Raw genomic sequence first — 18310 nt, 5'->3', positions numbered from 1 at the left:
CAGACCGTCCCATATCAGAGACCTTTTGGAGGATGCAGCCCAGGTCTACAGAGGATGCAGCCTTTGAGGCTACTGTCTAATACATGATCCATGTTGGTCTGCTGCGAGGCATCACTACCTCCCCGGGAAGTCCCAAACCGTTTTGTGTCAGGGACCCTTTGAGGATTTAAGGATATTGAAAGACCCCCAGCCACCGAACAACAAATTGTGCTGTTTGCTGTTCCTTCTTTGTTTTCAATTAAGTCCTCATGGCAGTTTCACTTTTGTTGTGTGGTACCCTCAGTTTGGGACCACTGTTATAGACAAAGTGAAGAGGTAAAAGGCAACAAAAAGTCGGTTTTATCTTTTATTACTACGAGTAAATCCCCTCATAAAATAAAGGAATATATGGGTTATATTTTAAACAGGCATTCAAAACCAGCTATAAGTTCTGGAGTGACATTTATTTATGTAAAGATTTACAAATGAAGCTGAATAGCATGTTTTGAAACAAGCATTCCACATAACAGCATTAGAGAATTGACTCATAACAATAATTGTTTTTACTTTACATTTACTGAGAGAATATAAAATGACGTTAATCCAACATGTTGAATCTAAATACATCACTTGGCATATTGTACGTGAGACTGTTCAGCCCACACCAGATGCTTCATAATCACCCCAAAAGGAACTACGGTTTTCTTTTACAAATTGAATCTGCTTGTGCATCCCTGAGCATAATGAAGAAATAAGTGACCCTTGCATTCTCCACCAGTTAGTTAGCTATGTAGCCTTCCTGCATCTAGCAGCATGAAATCAGGAAGGACTCGATTAGCCGTCCTGGTGTCATTGACTCTGCACCTGAAAGAAAACTAGCTTTTATCCAGAGCTACAACGAATTCAATTATTTTTGCTTCTGAAATCATACAATCGTGCTTTACTGTTCCCTGAACAACTTTTTACCAAATGGGAAAATGCAGTCAGGTCAAAATGAATGTTGCTTCTGTGGATTATCTTTTGTATTCGTTGTTGCTTCTTCAGATCTCATCAGTCATCACAGTCTCTCTTAAGGCTTTCATTCTTCATCCATTGTCCCACGTCCTTCATCATCATCATCATCATCATCCCTCCAGCTGTGCCTTCCGGTCGGGCAGTGGAGGAGAAGACACCTTCTGTAACACCTCCTCAGGGGTCACTCTCTCCTTCTTGCTCACCTGTGCGTACACCGAACTCCCGTCAGCAGGAAGGCTGGACTCCGCCCCCGGCTGGTGATTGGTCAAGTCGCGTCCTTCTCCCCCCATGGTTTGGTAGACGCTGTGTGGAGCGGTGGAGCCGTTTGGATCTGCGACAAGGAAATAATGGTTTTATTCTTCAATTGGTCTTATTTTGCAATGACTTTGCTCCAGTTCCCTTTCTTCTATTTAAGCACAGATAGGGCGGCAACTGCTTAAACGTACGTTCTCTATTGACCAGCAGGGGGCGACTCCTCTGGTTGTATGAAATCTAGGAGACAAAAATTCTACTTGTCTCTTGATTTATTTCCCCAGTAAACATTGTAAACAAGAGTTTATGCTCATTTAGTAAAATTAAGTGCATTTAGAGTGACACTGACTACCAGAGACGTGCACAGTGTCTCTTGATGGGCTTGTTACCATGACGAGATCAACATAAAAAACAAGAACTTCCACTGCTTTTGAAAGCTGAAAGAATATCACAAAGGTACCTTTTGTTTGTAAAAAAACGTGTTCTGACATCCATTGGGTGAGCGCTTAATGTCACTTGCGGTGCCTTGTGAGTAAAAACAAAGCCTAAAGAAGACAGTCTAGTCCCACTGTCCCCCCTAAAGGCCTTAAACCCTGAACCCTGGGTTTAGAGTATTGGATTCAGATACGAGGGCAGATCCTCTCTGGGGGGTCATATCATCGCCCGGATGTTTGGTGAAGCTCATGTCTGACATGCATGTTGAACATTTACAGGGCAGACTGACCGTGTTGGTTCTCTGGCGCCACCAAGTGGCTCCTCCAGGGAGTGTAAGTATTTCCATCACAAGGATTTAAGTCTGCATACACACACACACACACACACACACACACACACACACACACACAAGAGAGAGACGGATGAGAAACCATACCGTTGAAGGCATCTACACCCAGCTAGTGGTCTCTGGACTCACCTGTGTCGTCTGTCAGGTCGTTGATTCTGGGATTCTCGGTCCCCACCAAGCCTTCTTCCAGCTTCACCTGTCAATCAACATTATACTAAAAGGTTTGTGGCTCTGCTCCCTTTTGACGCGTCATCGTTTGAAATAAACAGAGATTGGGAGCGAGTTCATACCACTTTAATGAGAGTTGAAGGATCTTTGTCGACCTCAGAGTCTTTGAGCTCAAATGAACGTCTAGGAAACAGACAAAAACGTCATTATTAATGATACCGTAAACATGAAGGCAAACACAGACCCTAGCCACAGACTTCTGGGGCTGTCATGTGATTTTGGGACCCCAACATTCTCTAATTTCCTCAGAGCTTTGGAAATCCTTTTATGACTGCAGCAACCCAACATGGTGAGACCTAGTTTTGTATATTGCATATACAGGACTTTATGCAAAGCTATACTTTGCACTGGATGGATAAGAATGTCTAGCCTGTACTTTACTTGTTAATCAACACATATTTTTATTTATAAATGTAGGACTTTTGAACACATTGAACTCAGTTATGTTTGCAAGGTCAGTCTTTCATTAATGAGCATGTATTACTTATGTGATTATTACGATAATTAAGAGGATTTTGGTGTATTGAAAAGGAAGTGAAAGCGCTTCCTGCGTTGTGTGGAAGGAGCCACCTGCTCTTTGGATGCTGAACTACATTCCTTCTTGTGCTCTATTCAATGTAATAAAGTTGAATCTAATGCACAGTGTGTAAATATGTCCAGTCAAATGAACGTCTGGATATCTGATGAACCTCCTGCATCCAAACAAACGCTTCTTGTTGGTTCAAACTGGTGCAGATGAATATTTTACATGCAAATGAAGGGGATATCATGTAGTCGCACATGGCAGCAGGTATACAATATTAGAAACTAGTGCTGCAAAGTAAACCAACACATCTGTTCTGTGTTTACTAGCTTTGAAGTAGCACATACACACATATTTCCAGCACATAGACATAGCCCAAGCGATGTGACACATGGTGCTGGCGCTTCAAGGCTTGTCTCACTATTCAACAGAGGCGACGTTGGGGCCACAGCTTTCTCTGATTTGGGAAATTTGGATCGATGACAACAGAGGTTTAATTACTTGAAATAGTGTGCTCCTGGGTAAAAATAGTCAAAAATACCTCCAGAAGGTTTGATGAAGAGATCAAAGTCTCCAGTGTGTACGATTTAGTGACACGTTGCACAAGTAACCACATGACCCTGAGATCACCCTCCCTTTCCAAATGTGTTGTAGCTTTTACCTCTTAATCTAAATTGGGATCCTAGTTTGAACGTGCACTTGTTGACAGAAATGTAGTACACAGACCCAGCTGACCTGCTGCACTCGCTGCACAGAGCGGAGAGGAAAATGGAGAGGAGGAGGAGAAGGATGAAGAAACCGACAACTCCTGATGTTGACAACCACGAGCCACTGATGTCGGGGCCGAATGCCGCCATGATCACTGAGGGAAAGGGAAGGGAAAGAAGAAGATGCTGAGAGAGGTCAACTAAAAGGGTCACAATTGGATGTTTAAGGACACCAAAATGCAGTTAGTCTACGTTGAATTAGAGCTTTACAATCTGCACAACATCCTCTGTTGGCACAGGAAAAAAATATATAGGAAAGAAATAAGGAAGAAACGTACGGAAGAGCAGGAGATGGATGAAGGAGAGCCAGAGGTCATGTGTACAGATTTACAATACGTTCAATGCATATGAGAGAAATTATTCAGCTATTGGTGGCAGCCCAAAAACCAACATCTTACTTAAGGAGTATAAGGTACCTGTTCCAACGTTCACCTTGGACAGATGTCAACAGCTTCAGCTTCACAGAGTCATCAGACTGCAGGCGGTTTGGTTTCACGTCCTCTCAACGTGCCAACTGGAAGCAGAAGAAACCTTCAGGCAGCGAGGGGGAGGAGAAGGAGAAGAGAGACCTGTGAGGTATTTAACCAGCAAACCGCCTGGATTTCTCAAGTCTTAGTTACAGAAAAAACTACATTTGCATTTTAGTGTTTTATACAGAAACCTATTGAGCACTGCATGTAAATCAGTTAGAGTCTATGACATCCATGCGATCAAGGCCGGGGGGGAGGGGGGGGGGGGGGGTCAAAATGATGTTGTATTTGATGTCAACGTCTTCACTCACACAAATGGCTACATTGCATGCTGCTCAAACAAAAAATTATCTTAAAAAAACATGCTCCGTGTCTTACAGCTAAGCCTCAAACATTAAAAAGAACATGTGTAACAGAATGTTAACTGGTGAATAAGGGTCACGTTTACATTTGAACGTCAATGTACACAAAGGCACAAGGAACATGCAGGAACTGGCTTTGTGTGCCGTCAGCTCCACGTACTGTTAGATGTTCTCCTTGTTCTTCCACTTCCAGCTCAGCAAGAATTCAAGCAACTGTAATGATTCCAATTGGCTCTTGTCAAACAAGCAAGAGATCATGAGGACAACCAACCCCCTGAAGCTCGTCCCGCCGTGTCTCAGGGCCCAAGATATGGACAGTACAGGCAGTCCCTTTTCTGGGGTAGGTTGTGTTGAGCATGTATATTAAATATATGGCTTCAGACAGCAGCTAGTTAGCTTAGCATAGTGTCAAAAAGGCCTGACTCCTACCATGACTAAATTTCTTGGAAAGGTTTAAACCCATACAGAAATAGATCTGGTCATAAATAAAGTCAATTGATTCATCATTTTGATAAATGCAGATTTGTGATTCATGTGCAGACTAAATACCGTAAAGGTAACTCCAGATATACAGTTGGGTGAAATGCTTCAGCTGGGAGGCGTCAAAAGAATAAATATGTAAAATAATAAGCAGAAGCAATAGAAACATGCCAGTAAATACCAAACACAGAAGATGTTGTGAGAATGGGAGTATGTCATTTATGTCCTGCTGTGTGTTCTGGAGGTCCGGTTCCTGCTGCTGCGTGTTCTGGAGGTCCTATTCCTGCTGGTGCGTGTTCTGGAGGTCCTATTCCTGCTGGTGCGTGTTCTGGAGGTCCTATTCCTGCTGCTGTGTGTGTTCTGGAGGTCCTATTCCTGCTGGTGTGTGTGTTCTGGAGGTCCTATTCCTGCTGGTGCGTGTTCTGGAGGTCCTATTCCTGCTGCTGTGTGTGTTCTGGAAGTCCTATTCCTGCTGGTGCGTGTTCTGGAGGTCCTGTTCCTGCTGGTGTGTGGCTGCGTCTGGGACTAAACCCTGTGGTTCTCCTGTGTGCAGGAACCTTCAGGGATACGGTCTGGGCTGTATAACCCTGACCCATAGCAACCCGGAGTAGCGTCAGGTGGGGGGAGCACAGTCTCAATGCTCCTCTTGTCACACCAGGCCACTAAGCCCCTCATGAACGCAATAAAGCCGACTCCGTCCAGAGCCTCAGCAGATTGCTCACCTTTCAGATGTCGAGTAGCATTTCTTAGACTTACAAAACCAGCAGAACATAATCTCTACACAACTACTGAACATATGCAGAATCCAAACCTGAACTGTACTAAGTAAGCCATAAAAACACTAAAACGGATAAAGTGGACATCAGGGGTGGCTCCTCACATTCTTCTGTGGCTGGTAGCTGTGACAAAGAGTGACGGGCTCGTTACCTAGAGCCAAGAAACTAAGGTGACCCAGCTAGGAGCACAGGCCACTGCACTACCCAGCATGCAGTCTGTCTGATGCCCCGAGGTAGAAAAGCAGCAGCAGGAGGTGTGAGAGACAGAGCCTGGATCCATGGTCCAGACCAAGCTGCTCATGATGGTGGACTCTTGGTTCACAGTTTGTGGACTTGGTTTGTTACAAATGGGCTACGACTGAATTTAGCTGTGCACCAATGATTTGTATAATGCATACATGTGAAAAAGCTTCAGGTTGCATTAAATGTTGCTTTTTGAAGCCACATCTTTGTGACTCGTGACATTCCCACATTTCTTTCTGTCCGGAGGATTTTAATCTACAAATTGAAATATTGATTAAATGAATCTGAACGTAATCACAACCAGAAGATATTCTTCGTCTGTGGAAACATTGGAACAAATATCTTTGACCTTTTTAATTATTGCTGACTATACAGCTGTCTTTGATGCTTTTACTGCATTGTGTTATAAAATATAATTGAAGATGCTACATAAAGAATGAAGGGAGATCATACAATGCATCTGTCATTATTCTATGTAATTAGGCAACAGGTTGGACTACAAGACAAGACTTTTTAGCAGCTGTAGTATCTGGCCTTAAAATGGTAACAATTATAAGAACGATAATCAACCTATAACTATTGAGGACACACAGAAATTATAAAATACATCCAAAGTGTCCAAATCCTACCTGTGTCCCCGTTCCTCCTACGTGGATAACGGAGTTAGCCGGATAACAGGACGTAGATCGGGCTTTTCGGTTCCCCGAAGCTGGTTTTTCTAAATCACCATAGCAACACACAACAAACTTGAACCTGCTCCGGTGCACTCCCCTGAAAATGTGAATATTCATCCAGAAACTTCCACTTTTTTAATGCAGCCCTACTTTTATTTAGATAATTAAGAGAACATTATTTATATTTGCAGTCAGACATATGTTCAGTTCTTTGTCGCGTGACAATAAAAATTGTCAAAGGAGTTTTAGAATGGTCCTGAATTCATTTGATTTGTTAGTCCTGTATAGACTACATGCAGATGTTGATACAACTCTTTTCCTCTATTTAATCACATGATCCTATAGACCTTTGCTTCTAGAAATGTTCTCTAACTGGTTGACTTGACGTTTTAGTTGGAGCCCCCTGGTCTAGACATATGAGCACACAGCTAGTGACAGACGCAATAGCACTAGGTGTTGTGTGAGTGGATAGAGACAGTTCCTGAGTCAAGAAGCGACCCACAGTAACACTATGCACATGCGAGGCCACCTCCATGGCTCTAATGATACATTGGGAGGGATGGATTCCCATGTGTAGGAGTCATGTTTCTGTTGTATATGGCTCTGTTAAGTTGTACAGTAAACATCCCATTCATAAGTGGGAGTGTTGAGGGTGTATGGAGGCATGTAGCTCGATTTATTCAGGAGGAGGCGTCTTTGCGCCTCACATGGCATTGGGTCACTTTGTCTTTTGGGTCACACTGTGACTGATGACTTTATCAAAGCGTGCTTTGTGTGTGTGTGTGTGTGTGTGTGATGGCTGAAGAGACGTCTGTTCATCCTTTGGAATCATTTCACTGGGCAGGTAGGCAAAAGGAGGAAGCCTACCTGTTAAATACATTCAGAATAAGGAATAAAACCAAGTATTTTACAAAAAGCATGTATACATGTATGAGTGTGCAACAGATCTGGAAGTTCATGTGAAGTGCAACTGAGGACTGGACCAGGGACACCAGCTGCTCATGGGTCTGCTGGCTGTGGCTTCAGTGCTCTGCAGTGTAGCATAATGCACACTTCTCAGGAACAGGTGGAGGTGGGGGGGGGGGGGGAATAGGAGGGCACGTGTGCGTAATACAGATTAAGTGTATTAAACACACCTGTGTGCTGGGAGGAGAGGGGAAAAACCCACTCAACTGACCGGCTGCACGGCAGGAGCGAGAGTAGAATAAAGGAGATTATCCAGTTTGCTGCCAAAAGACTGCAGCCATGTTTAAAACTGAACGGTCCAAGGAGAGGAGAAGCAATGCTTCTGGTGAACAACGTGGCATCGGATCCCTGGAGGAGGCTTCTCCTGGTTTGACCGACATGGGGCGCTACGGGCTTCAATCCTTGCTGGAACCACTGTGCAGACCCAACCAGCAACGCACGCCTTCTTTTACACAAACAAATGACCTGATCACCAGGACCCAATGGACTTTGGATTTACTTATTAGAATACGTGTCTATTGAATTGCTTTTGTGTTTTGGGTGAACTCTTTGTTTTTGAGTTGTAAACCAAACACAGCTGATTTACGTATAGAATGAGTTTCCCATTCGTTCCAGGCATACGGTGCATTCTGCAGCAGGGATTACCAGCTAGCCGGGTTAGTAGTCACTGTTCAAATAGTCCGTTTCTAAATTTGACAGAACATTATAACGACGGTCAATGAACCCCTTACCCCGGTTTTTCTTTTATCCATTGAATCCGATTTTAGTTCAACTCCAATGTCATGCTCTTTAAATCACATTCAGTCCTGTACCTCAGTCATATTAATATCATTGTTTAAATGCTTGTATTAGCTTGTCAGTTAAAGGACATTGAACTGCACCAACTTTGATGAAATGTTAGTTAAATATAAGTTGTGTGAAAAAGGTGTCAAACTAAACAACACTTTGCAAGTGCATGAAAGTTTTATGGAAATGTTCAACTTGCAGAGGCAATGTCCACATGTCTTATGGCAGTTCCTCTGAGCATTCACTGCTGACACAGATCATCTCTTTAAAGCCCCAACCCAACTGAAATGCAGCTCCACCCAAACCGTCACTCACTGCTCGGCTGGTGGAGCGATAAGAGCATCCGCTGTGCAGTAAAACCCAAATGTAATAGAGGACCACGTCATGTGTGACAGAGAAATTAGGCATTTGGGTCTTTAAATTGCAGCTGTGAATCATGATCAGTTTTAAACATGTTTTATGATTGAAATATTATCAGTTAGACTTAACTCCCAAATTTGGATACTTTCTCTTTTTACTTTGAGACATTTCCTTTTTTTGAGGAGTCTGTAAAACTCCAGTTCCATCTATATTTAAGTACTAGTCGAGTAAGTGGAATTCTTTCCCTTTCAACATATTAAAACTTTGCTGAGTGAATCTGACTTGAAAAGTGTTGCTGGCTTTATCCACATAATTTAAACAGTTACATGTAAGACAGAAGTTAAAAAGATAAAAAAACTTAACTGACTTAATTGTTAACACTCACGGTCTCATGGACGCACAGGAGCTCTCAGTCCAAATGAGTAGAATCCAGGGTTCTAAAGGCAGCTTACTGTGGAACATGAGGAGGCAACACTGCATGCGCAGTTATTGGTCTCTGTCTCTGATTGGCCGGGCGTCAGCTGATACTTGACGCTGCATGGGGTGCAAAAAGATAACCTACTGAAACCGGCTTTATGCGTATTTGTCCACAATATGGTACTCACAGGTTATAGGACCTTTTTCAACAGAGCTAACAAAAGACAGAAATCACTCACATTGGACCGTGCTAATCAGCATGTTAGACAGTCAACCTGATGCAAAGTGTCACAATACAGTTAGTGGGACAACATTCAGGTTCTAAAAGGAACCTGTCAGAATATTGGAGGTTTGTGGTCAATATGCTTCCTGACTCAACAGAGTCTCCACTAGTGGTTCTGCTTAGAGACGGGACACCGTTGTGTTCCACGTATGATTAACTATGTGTATTTAAGTATTTGGGCTACGTTATCATGTTTAAAGTCGCAGCATCTCAATCGGCTCATTAAACATAAAGCCTGTTTGTGAAACCAAGGTGAAGCACTCCTCTACCCGCAGGGGGGGGGAGGCTCCCCCAGTAGTGAATGCACAGGCCTCAGGATAGCGCCTTCTGTAACAATTTCCCTAACTAGGGCCAGACTAATGGCGGCGCCGCCTCATCATCATCATCATTTTTATTATTATTATTGTCTGAACCTGACTGTACAGAGTGAAAACCAGGCATCTACTGCAGGACCAGGGTTTAAACACCACCAGGAGGTGATGAGTGGATGTGGATCTGGTGTGTCAGCCTGCAGGATAATCCACTGGATCACATGCAGCTGGGCCCCATTGGAGGCGTGGCCAGGCGTCTGGAGGCAGGCGGAGGACAACGCAGCAGATGGCATCCAACAACAAGAGGAGAGGAGTTCAGGGGAAACGGAGGTTAATGCACACGGCCACACGGCTGGGTCCTCACACAAGTGTCGTTGAGAGGATTGCTGTGTTGCACTTGGTGCAGTTAGCTCCTGTGGGCTCTCCTCACTGTGGGATTCTTCCCCACTTGTGGCCTCAACTTAAAAACATAGTTTTGATCGGTTAATGATGGAAAATACCTTTCACAGCATTACAAATTGTCGTTGTATTGTTTTGTAGTTTTCAGAACGGAAACCAGAGCCTTCAGTTATCAAGCTCCTCTCCTGTGGAACCAGCTGTCGGTGGGGCGGGGGGGCGACACAGTCACTTCTACTAAGATAAAGCTAAAGACTTTCCTCTGTGATAACACCTGCTCAGGTTAGCCTGGACCAGCCCTTAGCTGCTATAGTTACCATCATGCCCCAAATAACCATTTCTGGCATCATGCTGAGAAGTTTGCCTCATCTGCATCAAAAGTCAGGTTTCAATTCTGACCAAATCATCATAATAGGATCAAACTATGGTAAAAATCTATCAGACACATGAAACGCAACAATACAATTACAACATCAATCTAAAAACCCTGTGATGAAACCCACCACAAACGTTTAGAAGAGATCTGATATAGATTAGTGACACCAGCAAAGAGAAGCTTCATTTCTCATCAGAGACGTGTGAAGCGCCCTACTGCCACCGTGTGGCTACTTGTGTGAACTGAGTAAATTTAGGTAGAACGAATGTTGATAAACTATTCAGAGTTTGAAAGGTTCAGGATGATTATTTCCTACAAAGCAGCACCCCAGTATGTTAAGTACTCCAGATCCTGCATGGTTCCCCATTGACCGCTAAACATTTGCATTGTCACTATACTGTACGTCTACGCTTTGGACGTGTAAATGACGTGTGACCGTAGTTCTGCTCACAACCTGAGGTCACAATACGTAAATAACATTAAAGAGCAGAAAGGAAAAGGCATAGATGAAAGAGCTGAGAGGAGTCCAGGGTGCTCCTCTCATTCTCTGAGGGGGCCATGCATGAGGATACAGTGCTGGAGGCCCGCAGGATGATGTCACTCTAATGGGACCTACATTCACTAAACAAACATCCTGCCGTGATGAATGAGACTTGAGACCATAAACTCAATTTAGTGAAGGAATAATAATTTTTACATAGACGTCTATACAATATGCTTGTTGCTCCCTCACAGAGAGTAAAATCCCAACAACTTGCTGTCCTGGCTCCTAAAAGGTGGAGTGAGCTTCTCAATGACATCAGGACAATGGAAAACGTCTTCTGATGCAAAGTGAAAACACACTTGTACCAACTGGACATGTTAGCACTCTATCAGCCTATGATGGACCTGACTTATAGCACTTTGTAGTTGGAGTTTCTTGAAGAATATGTACTTCTTTGTTGTTCTGGTTCTGTAGGCTCCTGATTAAATGCACCTTTGGATGAAAGCGTCAGCTAAATGATGAATGTAAATGTATTTGAAGTCGCCCCTGCTTATTGGCAGTAGTATTGAGTAGTTTTAGATTGAAGACACCTCCACATTCTGGCCATGGTGCACAACCACTAACTCACCCCAATATGTGGGAGGGGGTTGATAACTATTCATGGTTAGTAATGCATATTTAAAAAAGGATTGAATGTAAAGAACTGTTGTGTTGGTGCCCTGCACTGTGACAGCGTGTGAGAAGAAGAACCGGCATGTGGGCTCATGGGACCATAAGCAGACTGGCTCAAGGGACACTGAAAGTGGGGGCCCCTAAAAAAGTGACATTGTGGCCCTTTCTCAATATCCAAGACGGCGAGAATGGACTTGCGCTCCCGCGAGAATAGACTCGGGAGACTCGGGAGTCCTGACTCACGTGTTCGGTAGAACGGAGATCGGTCGTTTCCGCAAGTGGAACAACAGCTGACTTGATGACGTCACCACGTCAGCTGGTCTTGCTAATACGTTTTAATATAGTTCTGACTGTTGAGTATTTTACTATTATCAAGCTTTTGTTTCATTTTTATTTGATATTAGAAATGCTATATATAATGGTATTAATAAAATAATTAGGCAAAATATCTCAATGGATGGGATCAGAATTGTTAAACAGTCGAATATCTTTTTAAAGCAGATGAAGAGGAGCAGCTGCATATGCAAGCATAGCATATACATACCTACAAGCATATACACGCACATGCAAGCAGCTGACCAGACATTAAATATCACAGAAAAATATACAATAATTCATTTATTTAATTATTACATTACATTTATTATTAGAATTCAGAGCTTCAGTGTTTCTTTGAAGATGAAGTCCTGCTGCCCGTTTAGAGTCTCAACGACGATCTCCTCATGTCCTTTAATTAAAACATCGTTAGTTTTAATGCACAATGATAGAAAATAACAAGCTGCACTCTGTGGATACAGAAAATACGTTAAAGTTATATTTAAATATGAAGTTATGAATTTAAACTCTGCACTCCAACAGACGTAACGTTACCGGTGAACAACATCAGTCACCACAATAAAAGTTATGAAAACTCGTTATAGTACAGTTAAATCTCATGTATAACCGCTACTGAGACGTGAAAACCAGCGGAGCATTTCACAGAAGACTCGCCGAAAACAGGCTGCTTTCTGTGGGCTGAGATGAGCTTACCGCCCGGTGCTGGAGGGTCTGACGGTCCGTTAACTACACCTCACATCTCCACCCACGGAGCAGACTGTTATGAACGCTCAGAAAAGTTGCTTTAACAACTACCTCGTCTGAAAAAGTACTAAATTTTTTATTCCGTTACTTAAATATAGTAGTATTTATCAACTTCGACATACAGTTGTGTTTATTTTCCTCTGTCGTTTTTGCATGTTGTTGAGGTGAAATGCATTCTGGGATTTTTGGCTCTCACAAGAACAGACGAGCCTGCTCCGATGCATGCCCGGTAAAATGGGCGGGGCGAGTCACATCCGGGTATTATGACCGTTCTCGGCCAGATGCGGACTTTAGAATTGGAACAGTACTCGGGCTGCGACTGATGACGTTTCACGAATCCGCGAGAACAAAAGTCCACACAAAAACGCATATTGAGAAAGGGCCAGTGTTTCCGGGGCTTAACTGGTATGGGACGTGTTCCTCACATCCTGTGACTGCTGAGCTGTGGCTGGAGGGCGTTTCCTGGAAGATGTCACAATGAGTAGTTATTTGTCACGCCATGATTCTATACCGCTTATGGTAGGACTCTGGGGTATGGCCAAAAATTCATGTCGCTCTATTTTGTACGATTCTGGCATTTTCACCGTCTATCACAAGTTAAAACATTCATTTATTGACACGAAAAGAGCTGCAGGCAGACTGAGCAGCTGTCCACCGCCTGTCGTCCACCGCTGTTGGCTTCAATGATTTACTCGCACTGCCATGGCTGGCTGACAGTCTCAAATCGCAGGACCATAATCACATAAAAGCTTTGTATGATGGAGTCAATTGCTAAAGTTTCTGTCCCACCTGAAGACCCTCACTGACCCCCTCCTGGACCCCCTGCAGTTGGCCTACAGAGCCAACAGGTCTGTAGACGATGCTGTCAACATGGCCCTCCACTTCGTCCTCCAGCATCTGGACTCCCCAGGAACCTACACTAGGATCCTGTGGACTTCAGCTCTGCCTTCAACACCATCACCCCGTCTCTGCTGCAGGACAAACTCTCTCAGCTGCAGGTGCCCAATTCCACCTGCAAGTGGATCACTGACTTCCTGTCCGACAGGAAGCAGCACGTGAAGCTGGGGAAACACGTCTCTGCCTCTCGGTCCATCAGCACCGGTTCCCCCCAAGGCTGCGTTCTTTCCCCTCTGCTCTTCTCCCTGTACACCAACAACTGCACCTCCAGTCACCAGTCCGTCAAGCTGCTGAAGTTTGCTGATGACACCACCCTCATTGGACTGATCTCTGGTGGGGACGAGTCCGCCTACAGGTGGGGGTCTGACCATCTGGTGACGTGGTGCAGCCAGAACAACCTGGAGCTTAACGCCCTGAAGACAGTGGAGATGGTCGTGGACTTCAGGAAGAACGCAGCCCCACCTTCCCCCCTCACCTTGTGTGACTCCCCCGTCACCACTGTGGATTCCTTCCGTTTCCTGAGCTCCATCATCACCCAGTACCTCAAGTGGGAGCTGAACATCAGCTCCATCACCAAAAAGGCTCAGCAGAGGATGTTCTTCCTGAGGCAGCCGAAGAAATTCAACCTGCCAAACACTGTGATGGTGCACTTCTACACGGGCATCATGGAGTGCATCCTCTGCTCCTCCATCACCGTGTGGTACGCTGCAGCCACAGCCAAGGACAAGGGCAGGCTGCAGTGTGTCATCCGCTCTGCAGAGAGGGTGATTGGCTGCAATCTGCCGTCTCTCCAGGATTTTTTTATTTTATCTTTACGTCTTAACTTACTAACCCATAGCTTTAGTTTTTACTAACCCATAGCATTAAATTATATTTTATTTTTATCTTATTGGTGCACTACGTTGTCTTTATTGTACTGTCTGCCGTCATGCACCAACCGCCAAGTCAAATTCCATATGTCTGACATATGATGGCAATAAACAATTTCTGATTCCTGATTCCTATAGATGCTTCAGCTGAAGAATCTCATCAGCCAATGCAGGATGATCCGCCAACGTAACCCTTCCTTTCAGCTCCGCCTCTGCTGTGATGATGCAGCAGTCTCCTGAAGAAGTGCCTCAGCGGTGGGCAAATGAAGAGGAGACAGCCACCTTTTTGGAAGTCAAGTTGAAGCCAGACTCGGACAGATATGTCGTCCGTACTGAACACACGGCCGTTACAACAAACTTCACAACTGCGCAGGGATGAGCAGAGAGATACTCCTGAGGGACAATATAGAACTCTGTGCGTCGTTTGCATTCACAGCATGATGTTGACAACAAGCAGGTGGCTTACTGCAGTGACTTATGCATGTGTTTCTCTTCATCATGCAAAAAGCCAAAGGGCACTTGTACCCGGGTGACCACTCTAGCAGAGACAATGTTGTGATGCCATCAAACACCATCTCAAATCAGATTCTGTGTGGGAGGGTTCAAATGTTGTTTGGCTAACAACCTTAAAACGAGAGGTATTGCCTCTAGAAATGTTAAAATGACATTCTGTTGATTTCAACTGACACCTACTTGTTGTTCAATAAACATTTCCCTTAATATAGTGATGTGTCTTCAACATCACGTATCCTTAGCATGTCACCTCATGTGTCCTTAGCATGCCACCTCAAGTGTCCTTAGCATGCCACCTCATGTGTCCTTAGCATGTCACCTCATGTGTCCTTAGCATGCCACCTCATGTGTCCTTAGCATGTCACCTCATGTGTCCTCAGCATGTCACCTCATGTGTCCTACCTGTCACAGTGTTTTTTTAAAGAAACCTTTATTTTCGATATTTGACACAGTCCCATATTCAGGTGCTGGATTATAATTATTGATGCATTATTGTGTTCGTCCCTGTAATGTTTCAATAAGGAGCGGCTTGTGTATCACTATTTAGACATGGATATCTATTCTGTGCCCTGTCTCTCTTATCTTTTTAATTCTCCTGTTAGGCACTTTGTAAAATTATTTTTTTAAAGAGTAAGAGTGTAAAGCTCTTTACTCGCATACCCTGCTATCATTTTTTAGGAGGACAAACGGCGTCTTTTATAAGTATTTTATATATGTAGTATATAAGTATATATGTATTTTCATGTTATCGATCCCTTATGATACCACACAACGCTCCACTTCGGGTCTCCAGGAGAACGTCGCCGGTGCTGCCGCCTCAAACCAGACGTGCACGCTCACACGCACACACACGGTAGTTCGTCTGTGTGGAAGGAACCATCAGAAAGTCACTGCCGTGATAGCCATCATTATTCCCCCCTCGCCGCCGCTTAATCTAATTAGATAGTCGGGCTCCTGCTTTTTTCTTTTGGGGGGGGGGGGGGGGCTTCTTCCATAGATATTCATTAGAAATACATGGTTTATCACATAAGCAGTTTGAGCTGCGGCCCGCTAAAGAAAAAGCGCCGCGCAGAGATTTACCGGATCCGAGGTGATTTTGCGCCGCGGATGATTATTGGCTTGGATTAATAATCACATCCTCAATCAGCCCTTTATTATTGCACAAATGATGGGCTGTAAGGGATATTGAAAAAAATGTCGTTCCCGTATTGGCATTATTAGTCATTAATATTTAAAAAAAACACTTTTACAATATTACAACAATTAGACGTAAAATATTGGAATGATTTAAATTAGAAACATATTTTTGGCAGATTTGCAAATAAATATATTTTTACCTTTTGAGAATCTCAAAACGTATTAGTGTGGTCTATGATACGTTTAAGTAAATTACATACATTATATCAGGATTACACACGGTTATATTTTAAACCATAAACAGCAAAGACTCAACCAATAGGTTTCAATTTGGGAGTTTGTTCCGAAGCATCCTTACAAAATGAAATTGATCCCATCATTATTTATACAATGTTCTGTTTTATTTTGTTCTGTTTTATTAACGTAGTAGCTTTGTGCCAGTCTCTCTGAATTGAATGAAAAATAACTCTTATAAAGTCAACGTTAAATATATGAAAATATCAAAAACTAACATTTAATATATTTAATATTTAAATTAATTTCTAAAACAAATGCGCTGTACATTTGAGGCTCGGACTGATCGCTCCGGGCCCTGTGCGGCGATAAGAGCCTGTGACCCCCCCCCCCCCTCCTCCTCCCCCCCCAACAGTTCCCTGCGCTTTTCCACTGGCAGCTTTTGGAGCATAGGGGGAGCTAGAGTCCGCGTTTTGTCAGTTGTTGCAAGACGTGAAAGTTCCTTCAACAGGAGACAGCGGACTCGTTTATTCTAAAGACAATCGGTCCAAATACACACAGAACAGAACTAAACCCAAGTGGATTGTTTAGTTTTTAAATGACCACATACATGTTTATTGGAGTGATCGCACTTTCGTCCTGCGAACCGTCTCCCATAACCCTAAAAAGAACAAACAAAAGCCCATATTGCAATTATTTTAAATTAATTTTCAAATCTAATGAGCAGCTTTCGGCGACAGTCGGACCTTGAACTCCACTAACTCACAACCCTAACGTTTCCGAGAACATCACACAGGAGCTGCGTCCTCACCAGGCCCGCCTTCATAGATCTATAGGTCCGTCTCTGCGCGGTCTCCAGTGGACCATTACCGCCCCTCAGACATCTTCTAACAACCCATTTAGTGTCAAATGAACTCAAGGCCGCCACATAAAGCCGCAATAGAACACCGACCTGATGCAGCGTGCGCGATGTGAGATCTCATTGTAGAGAGGGAGAGAAAGCAACACATCCACTGAAGGCCTTGTTATAACTCCAGTCAAATAAGAGAATAAATGGGCACACACCAGAGGAGGACAAAGTCAGTAAAACAAGTGGAGCTAATTGATGGTCTAAATAGTGGAATCTTAAGTCGGTCCAAGAAGGTTCCTGATGAAAAGTAAATCCTTACTTCTTTGTGTTTGCGTGTATGTTATTTGATGTTTCCTTTCCATTCGGTCTTAACACTGGTCCATATGTTGGAATGCGAGTCATTCAATTGCCCCCGTAGCCGTCGTGCGCGTGGAGGAAAGGCGCGAAAGGCACGTGTGACTACCGCCGGTTCTCTCCGCTCCGTGGTCCTCATCGCACCCTGAGCCTCAGTCCTGCACATATAGAGTGTAGAAGTTGCACTTGCCTTATCATGCGAATGAAAGTGCACGTGCAGATCATGGCCTACCGGAAGTATACCGCTACAACACGTTTGTTTGATCTAAACACACAATACGGCATTTGGATTCCAGGTGAATTCCACGTGGTACTCGAACCGCCTCAGTTATTCCTTTTAATGAATAAAGACGAAGAAATGTCAATGCACACATACGGACACACATCCATCCAGGCCCTGCTGCTGCTGCTTCTTCTTCCATGCATGCATGCAGAGTCCACTTTGCGCGCTCCCGGACTTTGACGTCCAGCCTCGACGTTCACTGTGTGTGTTTATGTGTGGGTCTGTGTGCATGCTCGCGTACGGGCGTGTTTGTGCGGTGCGCGTGCCAGGGGAGGGAGGAAGAGACGGGAGGGAGAGATGGAAAACAACACCATTTGTTTGTAAACAGATGGGGCGTCATATAGGAGTCAAAGTAAGTGCTCTCAGATCTGCTTGTGTGTGCGCGTGGTGTCGGGGGGGGGGGGGGGGGGGGGGCTCTTATTAAAACTAGGGGAACAAGTTTTTAACTGACGGATGAGCTGCGCGTGATTATCACCACTGTTCTTACTGC

The 18310-nt window shown here is 44.0% G+C and overlaps 1 protein-coding gene across 14 annotated transcripts; it reads right to left on the bottom strand.

The window, feature by feature from the left end:
• Window positions 1-333: 333 nt before the first annotated feature.
• Window positions 334-18184, bottom strand: si:ch73-204p21.2 (uncharacterized). 14 transcript variants are annotated; one of them, XM_062566496.1, is made up of 10 exons: window positions 17503-18183; window positions 9032-9198; window positions 6508-6596; window positions 4540-4592; window positions 3964-4078; window positions 3516-3642; window positions 2320-2380; window positions 2159-2225; window positions 1970-2041; window positions 334-1324 (listed from the first exon to the last, which is right to left on the bottom strand). In XM_062566496.1, the coding sequence occupies exons 6-10, from the start codon at window positions 3635-3637 to the stop codon at window positions 1104-1106; spliced, it is 543 nt and encodes a 180-aa protein (XP_062422480.1). In that variant the 5' UTR covers window positions 3638-3642; window positions 3964-4078; window positions 4540-4592; window positions 6508-6596; window positions 9032-9198; window positions 17503-18183; the 3' UTR covers window positions 334-1103. The 14 variants fall into 14 exon arrangements, with proteins under 14 accessions (XP_062422480.1, XP_062422481.1, XP_062422485.1 ...); XM_062566497.1 differs by lacking the exon at window positions 4540-4592 and having other exon boundaries at window positions 9050-9198; XM_062566501.1 differs by lacking the exon at window positions 4540-4592 and having other exon boundaries at window positions 3964-4061; window positions 9050-9198.
• Between the last annotated feature and the right edge of the window lie 126 nt (window positions 18185-18310).

Source organism: Pungitius pungitius, chromosome 13 (genome assembly GCF_949316345.1).
Source record: "Pungitius pungitius chromosome 13, fPunPun2.1, whole genome shotgun sequence".
Lineage (NCBI taxonomy): Eukaryota > Metazoa > Chordata > Actinopteri > Perciformes > Gasterosteidae > Pungitius > Pungitius pungitius.
This window is presented reverse-complemented; position numbering and strand designations above follow the sequence as displayed.